At 68.5% G+C, this 12,667-nt stretch overlaps 2 protein-coding genes across 3 annotated transcripts; both read left to right on the forward strand.

The window, feature by feature from the left end:
* Window positions 1-18: 18 nt before the first annotated feature.
* On the forward strand, window positions 19-5,560 carry ABCB8 (ATP binding cassette subfamily B member 8). Its single transcript, XM_031613829.2, has 15 exons — window positions 19-94; window positions 169-436; window positions 1,098-1,253; window positions 1,329-1,423; window positions 1,965-2,070; window positions 2,144-2,305; window positions 2,401-2,486; window positions 2,579-2,676; window positions 3,710-3,815; window positions 3,926-3,959; window positions 4,070-4,206; window positions 4,279-4,373; window positions 4,658-4,791; window positions 4,876-5,274; window positions 5,457-5,560. Exons 1-15 carry the CDS (start codon window positions 30-32, stop codon window positions 5,544-5,546), a joined length of 2,031 nt encoding a protein of 676 aa, XP_031469689.2. The 5' UTR covers window positions 19-29; the 3' UTR covers window positions 5,547-5,560.
* Window positions 5,561-6,386: 826 nt separating this feature from the next.
* On the forward strand, window positions 6,387-12,655 carry ASIC3 (acid sensing ion channel subunit 3). 2 transcript variants are annotated; one of them, XM_090143345.1, is made up of 10 exons: window positions 6,387-6,953; window positions 10,078-10,228; window positions 10,303-10,430; window positions 10,549-10,699; window positions 10,771-10,827; window positions 10,903-11,056; window positions 11,641-11,812; window positions 11,886-11,957; window positions 12,043-12,089; window positions 12,403-12,655. In XM_090143345.1, exons 1-10 carry the CDS (start codon window positions 6,402-6,404, stop codon window positions 12,479-12,481), a joined length of 1,563 nt encoding a protein of 520 aa, XP_089999471.1. In that variant the 5' UTR covers window positions 6,387-6,401; the 3' UTR covers window positions 12,482-12,655. The 2 variants fall into 2 exon arrangements, with proteins under 2 accessions (XP_089999471.1, XP_031469679.1); XM_031613819.2 differs by lacking the exon at window positions 6,387-6,953 and adding an exon at window positions 6,974-9,473.
* The last annotated feature ends 12 nt before the right edge of the window (window positions 12,656-12,667 follow it).

Here is a 12,667-nt window from a genome sequence, read left to right on the forward strand (position 1 = left end):
CCCCGCACCGCCCCTTCCGCGGGGCCGCCATGCTGCTGCTGAGTGCGGGGCGGGCGGGCTGCCGGCTGCTGGCGGTGCGGGCGGCGCTGAGCAGGTACCGGGCGGGGGGGTGGGGGCGGGAGGAGGTGGGCGCAGTGCCCGGGATGGACGCTCACGGCAGCTCCGCAGCTGCAGGAATGGGGGGTCCGCGCTCCGCTCCGCACCGCGACCCGCACCGCTCATCGCACCGCGACCCGCACTGCGCCCCGCACCGCTCCTCGTCCCGGCGGGGTTGGCGTTGGGCTGCGTGGGGGCGGCGCTGGGGGCGGCAGCGCGGTGCCAGGAGAGCCGCGGCCGCTCCGTCCCCGCCGCTCCGCTCCCTGAACCCGAGTTCCAATGGGCGACGTTCTGGGCGCTGCTGCGACCGCAGCTCCTCGCGCTGTCGGCGGCCGTCGTGGTGAGCGGGGGGTCACCGCGGGGTCCCGTCCCCATTCCTGTCCCTGTCTGCGTCCCTACGCCCGTCCCATCCCTATCCCCGTCCCTCTCTCTGTCCCCGCTCCCTTTCCCTGTCTCGTCCCTGTCCCCGTCCCAATTCACATCCCTGTCCCCGCTGTTATCCGTGTCCTTGTTCCCATTCATTTCTTCATTCCTATCCCTATTCTCATTCCTGTGTCCATCCCCATCCCTGTCCTTATCCCCATGTCCATGTTCATATTTCTGGTGTCCATCCCACCCCATCCCATCCCACTGATGCCTGTTTCTCTGTCCCCCTCCTTGTCCCCGTTGTTACCCATGTTCCATTCCCATTCATATCCTCATTCCCATCTCTGTTCTCATCCCTATCTCCGTCCCCATCCCTGTCCTTATCCCCATCCCATCCCCATGTCCACTTGAGGTTCACCCCATCCCACTCCACTCCATTCCACTCCACTCCACTCCACTCCACTTCACCCCACTCCACCCCATCCCATCCCATCCCATCCCATCCCATCCCATCCCGCTGACACCTGTTTCTCTGTCCCCACCCCACCCCAATCCATTCCATTCCACCTCACCCAATCCAACCCCACCCCCCCCGCCCCACTCACACCAGTTTCTCTGTCCCCCCCACCCCACAGCTCGCCCTGGGCGCAGCGCTGCTCAATGTGCAGATCCCGGTGCTGCTGGGGCAGCTGGTGGACGTGGTGGCCCGTGGGGCACGGACCCACCTGGAGGGGTACCTGCACGCCGCCCGCCCCCCTGCGCTGCGCCTGCTCAGCCTCTACAGCCTGCAGGTGGGCACCACCCCATGCCCAGACCCATACCCCGACCCACAGCCTGACCCCACACACTGACCCCGCACCCCACAGGCACTGCTGACCTTCGGGTACATCGCTCTGCTGTCCCGCGTTGGGGAGCAGGTGGCTGCCAGCATGAGGAAAGCTCTCTTTGTGTCCCTGCTGCGGTAGGGCGGGCGCATGGGGGCACAGAGGGACAGGGGGATGTGAGGAAAGGAGACACAGGGAGCTGAGGGGGTTGGCGGGGGATCAGGGGACATGGAGACAAGGGGGACATGGGGCAGGGGCACACGGGGACATGGAGATATGGGGGCTGTGGGGACAGTTGGCACACAGCAGCAGGGATATGGGAGGCAGTGTGGAAAGGGGGACACAGAGGTGGGGCAGACGTGGGGGTGCGGTGGACATGGGACGGGGGTCAAATGGGGACAGGGGGACATAGGGGCAGGGGTGACATGGGGTTGTGTGGGACGTAAGGATGGAGGGTGTGGAGCTGGGGGGATGTGAGGACAGAGGAGATGGGGGCACACGTGGATGGGGGTGTGGAGATGTGGTGGACACCGGGTTGGGGGGCACAGGGGGACGGGGGGCACATGGGGATACACAGTCAGAGGGGACATGGAGACCGAGATGGGGGACGTGTGGGGATGAGGGGCACCCCGGGGGGGGGGCACACGGCAGCAGAGTGGCTGCAGCCCCCACCCCCAGGCAGGACGTGGCGTTCTTCGATGCGCACCGCACGGGGCAGCTGGTGGCACGGCTGACAGCCGACGTGCAGGAGTTCAAATCCTCCTTTAAGCTCATCATCTCACAGGTGGGGCCCAGCACTGCTCCCCCCCCTCCGGTACCCCCAGTACCCACCCCCCCATCACCGTGTCCCCCCGCAGGGCCTGCGCAGCAGCACCCAGGCTGCAGGCTGTGTGCTGTCCCTGTACTTGCTGTCCCCACGGCTCACGGCGCTGCTGCTGCTGGTGCTGCCTGTGTTGGTGAGCGCCGGCACCGCGCTGGGCTCCGTGCTGCGGGCGCTGTCCCGCCAGGCACAGGAACAGGTAATGGGTTTTTGGGGGGTGGGGGGATACGATATATAGGGACCCCCATCCCTGTGGTGCCCCGCAGTGTGCAGCCGTGTCCCCCATTGGCACAGGTGGCCAAAGCCACCGGGGTGGCCGACGAGGTGCTGGGCAACGTGCGCACCGTGCGCGCCTTCGCCATGGAGGAGCAGCAGGCGGGGTGAGGATGGCGGTGCGGCCGTGGGGGGGCTGTCGTCGGTTGACCCCCCCTCACTCCCCCTCCCTGCCACCATCCCCCCCATCTGCCCGCAGGCTGTACTGCGCCGAGGCTGAGCGCTCCAGCAGGATGAGCCAACGGCTGGGGCTGGGAATCGCTGCCTTCCAGGGGCTGTCAAACCTGGCACTGAACGGTCAGTGGGTGGGGGGCAGGAGCTGGGGGGGGGGGGCAGGGATGTGGGACCCATGGAGGGGGCAGGGCCTATTGAGGGGGGTCAGGACCTATTTGGGGGGCATGACCTATTGGGGGCCAAGAACTATTGGGAGGGTCAGGACCTTTTTGGGGTGGCAGAACCTATTGGGGTGGCAAAACCTATTGGGGGGGTCAAGACCTATTGGAGGGGTAGAACCTATTGGGGTGGCAGGGCCTATTGGTTCTCAGGACCTATTGAGGGGGTGAGGACCTACTGGGTGTGCAGAACCTAATGAGGGGGTGAGGACCTTTTTTGGGGGGCAGAACTTATTGGGGTGGCAGGATGTATTGGGGTGGCAGGACATATTGGGGGAACATGACCTATTGGGGGGATCAGGACCTCTTAAGAAGTTGAGGACCTTTTGAGGTGCCTGTTGAGGAAGCACGACCCATTGGGGGTCAAGAACTATTGGTGGGGTCAGGAAGTTTTTGGGGTGGCAGGATCTGTTGGGGGAGGGGCAGGACATATTGGGGTGGCAGGGTCTATTAGGAATGTCAGGACGTTTTGGGGGAGCCTGACCTATTGGAGGCCAAGAACTATTGGGGAGGTCATGACCTACTGGGGGGGAGTCAGGACCTATTGAGGGGGCAGAAACTATGAAGGGGGTGGGACATATTGAGGTGGCAGATCCTATTGAGGGGATCAGGAGTTCTTGAGGAGTTGAGGACCTTTTTTGGGGGCCAGAACCTATTGGGGGGGGTCAAGATCTATTAGGGTTACAGGACCTATTGGGTGGGTGGGCAGGGCCTATTGGGGGCCAAGATGTATTGGGGGCCAAGAACTATTGGGGGGGATCAGAACTTTTTTGGGGTGGCAGGGCCTATTGGGGGTGTCAGGACCTCTTGAGGAGTTGAGGACTTTTTCTGGGGGACAGGACCTTTTCTAGGGGACAGAACCTATTGGGGCAGTCAGGACCTATTGGGGTTCCAGGGCCTATTGGGGGGCAGGCCCCACGAGCAGCGTGCACCCACAGGCATTGTGCTGGGGACCATCTTTGTGGGCGGATCGCTGATGGCCGGGGATCAGCTCTCTCCTGGTGACCTCATGTCGTTCCTGGTGGCCTCACAGACGGTGCAGAGGTCAGTGTCACCCTCCCATGCCACCCCCCCACGTCACAGCTCTATCACCTCCAATGTCTGTTCCATCCCCCCCATGGCACCTCATCCTGAGCTCACCCACATGTCCGCAGGTCCCTGGCGAACATCTCCATCCTCTTCGGGCAGGTAGGGGGGATCCTGCAGGATCCCAGCTTCCGGGGAGGGCGGGGATGGGGATGGGGATGGGGATGGGGATGGGGACACTCTGTCTGCCTTTGTCCACCCCCTCATTGCAGGTGGTTCGTGGGCTGAGTGCTGGCGCCCGTGTCTTTGAGTTCATGACATTGGAGCCCCAAGTGCCGCTGCGGGGGGGGGACACCATCCCCAGCCACTCCCTGCTGGGCCAGGTCGCCTTTAAGCACGTCTCCTTCAGGTCAGACCCCCCCCAACCCTCCCCCTGCCCCACAGATCTGCCCCACAGCCCCTCATTCGCCTCCCCCCACAGCTACCCCACACGCCCTGGGCATCCCGTGCTGCAGGACTTCAGCCTCACGCTGCCCCCCGGTGAGACAGTGGCCATCGTGGGACCCTCGGGAGGAGGTGACACTCAGGGTGTGGGACCCCCATTGTGGCACAGCGCCCCGACCCCACAGCACCAGCACTGGGGCCGATGGGGACGTGGAGCCCGTGCCACCAGAGGGAGGTGGCCATGGTGGCCCCAGGGGATGCAACCATGAGGGGCACCGATCCCATGGTGCCGGATGGGGCCGTGGTGATGTGGCACCACTGTCACCGTGGTGATGTCACGGTGGTGATGTCATGGCAGTGATGTCACGACGGTGATGTCACGGTGATGATGTCACGGTGGTGATGCTTTGGCACAGGGAAGTCGACGGTGGCAGCACTGCTGGAGCGCTTCTATGAGCCCACACGGGGCACCATCACGTTGGACGGCCGCGACATCGCCTCGTTGGACCCCTCGTGGCTGCGCGGCCGCGTCATCGGCTTCATCAGCCAGGTGCGGGGCGGTGCGGGGGCGGTCCGTCCAGCCCGGCCGGGGCAGCGCTGAGCGCTGAGCGCCGAGCGCCCGGCCGCCCCGCAGGAACCGGTGCTGTTCGGAACCACCATCATGGAAAACATCCGCTTCGGCAAACCGGGCGCGTCGGACGAGGAGGTGTTCGCGGCCGCTCGCCTGGCCGACGCCGACGCCTTCATCCGCGCCTTCCCCGACGGTTACGGCACCGTGGTGGGGGAGCGCGGGGCGGCGCTGTCCGGAGGGCAGCGGCAACGCGTGGCTTTGGCGAGGGCGCTGCTGAAGGCTCCGGCCGTGTTGGTGCTGGACGAGGCCACGAGCGCTTTGGACGCGGAGGCGGAGCGCGCGGTGCAGGCGGCGTTGGAGAGGGCGGCGCGGGGTCGGACGGTGCTGCTCATCGCGCACCGCTTGAGCACCGTGCGGGGGGCGAACCGCATCGTGGTGCTGGCGGGAGGACGCGTGGCCGAGGTGAGCGGGGGGGAGGGAGGCTCCGGCTGGGGTACGCTGGGGCTGATGAGGGGGGCTTTGATGGGGGTCGGTGGGGAGGGGTCTGAGCCACGTTGGGCGGGGATTGGAAGAAGGCGGGGGTTGGGGGTCGGTTCCGAGGGAGGCGGTTTGTGGGGCGGGGCTCGCAGTGATCACCCCCGCAGGTCGGCACGCACGAGGAGCTGCTGCGGCGCGGCGGGCTGTACGCGCAGCTGATGCGGCAGCAGGCGGCGGAGCAGCGCGGAACGGAATAAACGGCGGAACCGAGCAGGGCGTGTGCTGAGCTGCGCGGCGTCGGGCGTAGGGGGAGGGTCGGGGTACGGCCGGGGTGTGGGCAGGGTAACCCCATAGGAGCGGGGATGCGGGCTTGGCGATCTGGATGGGGGCAATTGGGGATGGCGGAGTTCCACGCCGCTTTCCGGCACCGCCGGGGTGGGGGTCGCGTCGTGTGCCCCCCCCAGCCCCACATTGTGCCCTCGCACCAAGCTGCCCTCCTCGGGAGAGGATCGCCATCCCCAGGGTGGTCCTGGGGCCGCTACGCCATCCGCTGCCGCATCTTCCCCCGTCCCAGCCCACTCCCCACGGGGCACAGCGGCACCGGGGCCTCCCGAGCCCCCGGGTGGGGATGCGGGCAGTGGTGTCCCGAACGGAGGCAGCGGGACCCCAACACCCGCGGGGGGGACCCCGCCCGGCACGGGGCTCTGCGGCTGCGGTACCCCGCGTGTGGCGGGGGACGGCGGGACCCCCGGGTGGGCCCCATCTCCGCTTTCGGCTGGAAACGGGTTCGGTCCCTCCGTGGGGCCCTCGGGAGCCTCTCTGCTCCAACCCGGGGACGGAGCGTAGGGACGGGGCTGCGCCCCCACCCCTCCCGTCATCGCCGCCCGGGGGGGCGGGAGGAGCCCTGCGCGGCCCCTCCCGGAGCTCCCACCCCGCACCCCCGGCGGAAGGCGGCGGACCGGGGAAGCGGGGGGTGGGCACCGCGCCCCCGCTGCGGGAAACCCGCGGGCAGCGCAGCCGCAACCGCATCCCGGTGGCCGCGGGCGCTCCGGGGCCGGGTTTGGGGCCGGGGCGGTCCCTCCCGCGGCGATGGGGCGGGGGCGGGCGGCAGCATGAGGGGCGGCGGGGAGGGCGCGGGGGGCGCGGAGCCGCGGTCGCGGCTGCGGGCGTTCGCTTCCAGCTCCTCGCTGCACGGCATCAGCCACATCTTCGCGTACGGAGCGGCGCTGCGCCGGGCGCTGTGGGGCGCGTTCTTCCTGGGCGCGCTGGGGCTGCTGCTGCTGGTGTGCGCCGAGCGCGTCGCCTATTTCCTCACCTACCCGCACGTCACCAAACTGGACGAGGTGGCCGCGCACAACCTCACCTTCCCGGCCATCACCATCTGCAACCTCAACGAGTTCCGCTTCTCCAAGATCACCCGCAACGATATGTACCACGTGGGAGAGCTGCTGGCGCTGCTCAACGAGCGCTACGAGATCAGCAACCCGCAGCTGGCCGAGCCCGCCGTGCTGGCCGCGCTGCGCGACAAGGCCAACTTCAAGAACTTCAAGGCCAAACCCTTCAGCATGGCCGAGTTCTACAACCGCACCGGCCACGACCTGGCCGACATGCTGCTGCAGTGCTCCTTCCGTGGCGCCGGCTGCTCCGCACGCAACTTCAGCGTGGTGAGTGAGGGGCCAGCAGCGTCGCTGCGGGGCTGGGCGTGGTGGGGCGCGGCGCTGGAGGGTCCTGGTGAGCTCCGTCCCCATCTCTCCCATTGCATTTCAGCACGGCACAATTTGGCACCACAGGGTCCCTGTGAGCTCCATCCCCACCTCTCCCATCCACCCCACTGATGGTTTGCGTGCTGCATGCCATCCAGCGGTGCCCCCACCCTGCGCCCACCCCAGGTTTTGCACTGCAGCCACGCTGTGCCATCGCACAGCCCCCACTGCTCCACTCCGTGTGGCTCCGTGGCTCCTCTGCTGCCACCCCAGGGAATGGTCACCCCTTCCACTGCTGGCACTGCCTGCCTGCTGCTGAGCCTCACAGCCTGTTGGATGCTCCATGTGTGCCAAAGGGCCACACTGTGACCCACTGCCACACGCTGCTCTGCGCTGTGGCCACGGGCACCAATGCTAGGAGTCCCACTTGTGGCCACGGGTGTCACACTGGGTTTGGACACAGGGAGATTTGGTACCAGAGGGCCGTGGGTTGCTCCATCCCCATTGCTCCCATTGCATCCCACTGGTGGCCATCCAGCGGTGCCCCCACCCCACAGCCACCTGCAGGCGCTGGGCTCTGTGCCTCTGCTCAGCCCCCACAGCTCCGCCTGCACTCAGAGTCCCACATCTCCAGTCCCTGTGGCTCCGTGTCCCCTCTGCTGCCACCCCAGAGAACAGCTGTCCCCTCCGTGCCACTGCCCCCTGCCCGCTCCCGTGCCCCACAGTGTGCCAGAGGTTCTGTGCGTGACAGAGGTTCTGTGTGTGCCAAAGGGCCGCACGGTGACCGTGCTCTGCCCCCAGGGACGGGCACTGGGACCCGCAGTTCTGTGTGGGGACACGGGGATGGTGGGCACAGGGCACACACACCTACAGAGGCACTCAGTGGGGCAGCACCGTGTCCTGCACTGCACGTCTCCCATCACAGCAGCTGGCAGATGTGCAACCAGAGCAGCAGCCAGCATGAAGCTCTCAGAGCAGAAAATGATCTCCTGCGTGAATGACCCCCCGGGGGCTGGGAGCTGAGCCGGGCTCGCACTGCCCATTCCCCTGTGCCAGCACACTCAGGGCTGCTGCTCCCCGCCTCCTCCCGGGTTCCCGAGTGCAGCAGAACACGTGGAGCCCTGGAGGCAAGGCTTCCATAGGGCACATGGCCGTGCCCCCCCCGGGTGTGACTCAGTGGCCAAAAGCACGGCGTGGTGCGTGGCTGAGCGGGCTGAGCACCCTGCCTGCCGGGCCCTGAGCTGTGCCAGGCTCTGTTATGGTGACAAAGGCTGCGCCACGTGCTCCCCACATGTGGCAGATGTCCCAGCCCGGGTTGTGCCCCCGTGGCCGCTCCGTGGGGTGTGCTGGGGCTCCCGGTGTGGGGTGGGTGACGCTCGGTGCGGGGGCACATCCCCGTCTCCCCTCCCGCGGTCCCTGGCGCATCCTGGTGCTGGGCCGCCGGTTGCCATGGCAGCCACCTCCCCGTGCGATGGGCAGCGTTGCCATGGGAACCGCTCCCCTCTTCGGGAGCTCCATTGCCGCAGCAGCCGCTCCCCACCCTCCCCCCATGGCAGGGCAGGATGGGGGCACGGGGGGGCGTGCGGCCACGTGCGGCTCCGGGATGACGGCTGGGCTGCCAACAGCCCCCAGTGCTGCCCCTATAGGAGGGCTGCCGGGTGCTCCGTGGGGCCGCTCACCCCACGGGCTGGGCTCGGGGTTTAGGGGCCGAGAGCGGGGTTTAGAAGCCGGGAGCGGGGCGCGGGGCCGAGGCTTTCGGTGCCGGGTCGCTCACGGATCCTTGGATGCCGCCGTCCCGCTCCGCGCGCGCCGGGGTCCCGCTGGATGCCGGTGCCGGCTGAGCACCGCCGCGCTTTGTGCCCCGCTCACGTGTCCCCGCATCCCCGCGTCCCCGCGGCCCGGCCTGAAACCCAATCCCCCTGCAGAGCCGTGCCGCAGGACGCCCGGCGCACCATGGCGGCGGTGCCGGGTGCCGGCGCTCGCGGTGCCCCCGGGCTGGCGGCCTTCGCCCGCTCCAGCTCCCTGCACGGCCTGCGGCACGTCTTCGCACCCGGCGCTGCCGCCCCGCACCGCCTGCTCTGGGCCGGAGCCTTCGTGGCCTCGCTGGGCGCCTTCCTGCTGCAGTCGGGTGAGCGCATCGGGCACTACGGCGCGTACCCCCACATCACCGCGCTGGATGAGGCCGAGAGCCGCCCGCTCGTCTTCCCCGCCGTCACCCTCTGCAACTACAACCGCGCCCGGCGCTCGCGGCTCACCGCCAACGACGTGTTCTGGTTGGGCGCCGAGCTGCTGGCCGTGCCGCGCCGCGACTTCTCCCGTTACCTGCGGGCTCTGGGGCGGCCCCACGACCTCCACGGGTTCTTCCCCAGCAAGAGCTACGACCTGGCCGCCTTCTACCGGCGCGCCGGGCACGACATCGCGGACATGCTGCTGCGCTGCCGCTTCCGTGGCCGGGAGTGCGGCCCTGAGAACTTCACCGCCGTGAGTGCCACCGCCGGCACCGGCACCGGCACAGCCACCGCTGCGACGGCCCTGCTGTGCACCGCTCAGCCCCGCGCCGGTCCTGCCCCCATCCCCATCTGCTCTGAGCGGGGCTCGGGCGGGATGTGGGGATGTGCAGCTTTGGGGTGACGGCACACGCGGGAGATGCACCGCTGGCACGGCTGTGGGATGTCGAGGTTTAGGGGCGGTGGGGTGCGTGCTGTGGGACGTACAGGCTGCGGGGTGATGGCGTGTGCTCTTTGGGATGATGGCAGGTGCGGGTTGGGAGGTACAGGCCGTGGGGTGCACAGGAGAGGGCAGCGTGGGGCACGGTGCTGCCTGCCTCTCTGACTCCCAGCACCCACGGCACCGTGTGGGGCGGTTCCTCTTCCCCACCTGCACCCGTGGTAATGCTGCAGCGTGGGGCTGCAGCGCCGGGTTCCCAGGAGCCGAGTGCCTCAGCACCACACGGAGGTGTCCAGCTGCACCCCGCACCGAGGGCACCGCGCTTTGGGGCTGCCGGTGGGGAAAGGCACCTCCCTGTCCCACCGCGTCCTGCTCTGCCTCACCGCCCCACAGCATCCGCCCCTGTCCCACCCCACAGATCTTCACCCGTCTGGGCAAGTGCTACACCTTCAACTCGGGGCAGCCGGGCACGGAGCTGCTGACCACGCTGCAGGGCGGCGCGGGGAACGGGCTGGAGCTGATGCTTAACATCCAGCAGGAGGAATACCTGCCCGTCTGGGGGGACACGGGTGAGGCGGCCGCCCCGCGGGGAGGGGAGCGCGACGCGCCGCCCCACGCAGCCCCAGACCCGCGCTGCTTGCAGACGAGACGTCGTACGAGGCGGGGGTGAAGGTGCAGATCCACAGCCAGCAGGAGCCGCCCTTCATCGACCAGCTGGGCTTCGGCGTGGCACCCGGCTTCCAGACCTTCGTGTCGTGCCAGCAGCAGCGGGTATCCGGCACCGAGGTGGCGCGGCACGGCACGGCACGGCACGGCGCGGCACGGCACGGCTCGGGGGGCGGCACGGGGGGCTGCGGGCGCCGCGTGTTTTCCTTAGCCAAGCCGGCAGCTGGTGTATCTACCACCGCCCTGGGGGGATTGCAAGGCCACCCCCATCGAGTCCGACTTCTTCACCAACTACAGCCTCACCGCCTGCCGCCTGGACTGCGAGACGCGCTACCTGGCCGAGAACTGCAACTGCCGCATGGTGCACATGCCCGGTGAGCGGGGCCGGGGGTCGGGGAGGGGGTCGGCCCCCCACGCGCCCTACGAGCGCCGCGTCCCCCCGTAGGCAACGCCAACGTCTGCACGCCGGAGCAGTACAAGGAGTGCGCAGACCCCGCGCTGGGTACGTATGGGGCTCGATAGGTGCGGGGGGTGGGGGGGACGGGGACGGCTCCGACACCGCCGTCCCCCGGCGCAGATTTCCTGGTGAAAAAGGACAGCGAGTACTGCGCGTGCCGCACGCCCTGCGATACCGTGCGCTACGGGAAAGAGCTTTCCATGGTGAAGATCCCCAGCAAAGCCTCCGCGCGGTACCTGGCCAAGAAGTTCAACAAGACCGAGCAATACATCGCGTGAGTGGGGTTTGGGGCCACGGGGGGGTACGGCCACGGACCCCCCCGACATGGCACAGCCCGGCACGGCACAGCCCGGCATGGCGCAGCCCCCTCGGTGCTGCTGTGCGCCTGGCATGCTGCAGAATAGCATGGCATAGACTCATAGAATGGCCTGGGTTGCAAAGGCCCACAACGCTCATCCAGTTCCAATCCCCTGCTGTGTGCAGGGTCGCCAACCAGCAGCCCAGGCTGCCCAGAGCCACATCCAGCCTGGCCTCGAATGCCTGCAGGGATGGGGCATCCACAGCCTCCTTGGGCAACCTGTTCCAGTGCCTCCCCACCCTCTGAGCAGCACGGCCCCGCACGGCACAGCCCTCCTGCTGCACAAATGCAGCAGCACAGAGCATGCTTTGCCACACGGCACGGCACTGCATGGCACAGCACTGCATGGCACAAACCTCAGGGCACGGCACAGTGTGACACGGCATGGCACGGCACAACCCCCGGCACGCACAGAGCGCTCAGTCCCACCGCACGGCACACCGCAGTGCAGCGCAGCCCCCCACCTTGGCATCCCCTGCCCCACTCCCACCCCCCCGCAGGGACAACGTGCTGGTGCTGGACATCTTCTTTGAGGCGCTCAACTACGAGATGATCGAGCAGAAGAAGGCATACGAGGTGGCGGGGCTGCTGGGGGACATCGGGGGGCAGATGGGGCTCTTCATCGGCGCCAGCCTGCTGACCATCCTGGAGATCTTCGACTACCTGTATGAGGTGAGCCCCCCGCCCCCCCCGCCCCCAGCCCAGCCCCACCCCGAGCGGCAGCACCGACCCCGTTGCCCCCCAGGTGTTCCGGGACAAACTCGTCGGCTTCTACAAGGACAAGAAACGGATGCGGCGCGGCAGCAGCACCACCCTGGTAACCCCCCCTGCCCCTCCACCTCATCCCACCCATCGCCGCCCATCACCGCTCATCATCTCCTCTCTGTCCGCCCGCCCACCAGGAGCATCCCGCCGTGCCGGGCAGCCCCGCCGCCGCGCTCCCATCCAGGTAGACGCGTGGGGACGCGGGGGGGTGCGGGACAAAGACGGCGGCGGGGACCCCCACGGCCCCTCATCCCCGCCATCACCAGTGGGGCGGCCGCGCGGCCCCCGCCATGCATCACACCCCCCTCCCCCCCCCGGGCGCAGCGGCAGGGCTGGGCGCGTCCTGCAGTGCCGCTCCGGGCTCACGTCCGTGGGGACACCAGCACGGCACAGCCGGGAGCTCCGGCCCCGCGTGATCCCACGGGGCGGCGGTGGGACGGGAAGGGAAGCGGCCACGGAGCTCGGCCGCCCCACTGACCGCCCCCACCGCGCTGCAGAACGGCCATCGGGCCCTGCGCGGCCACGCGGACGGTGTCACCTTCGCCCCGCACGTGTTACCTCGTCACTCGGCTGTAGGCGCCCCGAGGAGTTCTCCTATCGAGGGGCCCGGCCCCACACCCCCGGCCGGCCGGGGGGGTCCGCTGGGGAGCAGCCCCTGCCCTGGGACGGAACCAGGTGCTGGGGGGCTGCAGGGTCTCCGCTCCGCATCCCTGCATGCGCTGCTTGTCCCCGCGCCCTGCTGTACATCGCGCCTCGCACCAA

This window comes from Phasianus colchicus, chromosome 6 (assembly GCF_987193195.1).
Source record: "Phasianus colchicus chromosome 6, bPhaCol1.hap1.1, whole genome shotgun sequence".
Classification (NCBI taxonomy): domain Eukaryota; kingdom Metazoa; phylum Chordata; class Aves; order Galliformes; family Phasianidae; genus Phasianus; species Phasianus colchicus.

What these genes read in the sequence shown, in the direction of transcription:
- ABCB8 (XM_031613829.2), top strand. Translation starts at nt 30, where the DNA reads ATGCTGCTGCTGAGTGCGGGGCGGGCGGGCTGCCGGCTGCTGGCGGTG. An exon ending in GTGCGGGCGGCGCTGAGCAG is followed by an intron (nt 95 to 168) that starts GTACCGGGCGGG and finishes GCAGCTCCGCAG; the next exon opens with CTGCAGGAATGGGGGGTCCG. An exon ending in CTCTTTGTGTCCCTGCTGCG is followed by an intron (nt 1,424 to 1,964) that starts GTAGGGCGGGCG and finishes CCCCACCCCCAG; the next exon opens with GCAGGACGTGGCGTTCTTCG.
- ASIC3 (XM_031613819.2), top strand. Translation starts at nt 8,817, where the DNA reads ATGCCGGTGCCGGCTGAGCACCGCCGCGCTTTGTGCCCCGCTCACGTG. An exon ending in AAGACCGAGCAATACATCGC is followed by an intron (nt 11,057 to 11,640) that starts GTGAGTGGGGTT and finishes ACCCCCCCGCAG; the next exon opens with GGACAACGTGCTGGTGCTGG. An exon ending in GCCGCCGCGCTCCCATCCAG is followed by an intron (nt 12,090 to 12,402) that starts GTAGACGCGTGG and finishes ACCGCGCTGCAG; the next exon opens with AACGGCCATCGGGCCCTGCG.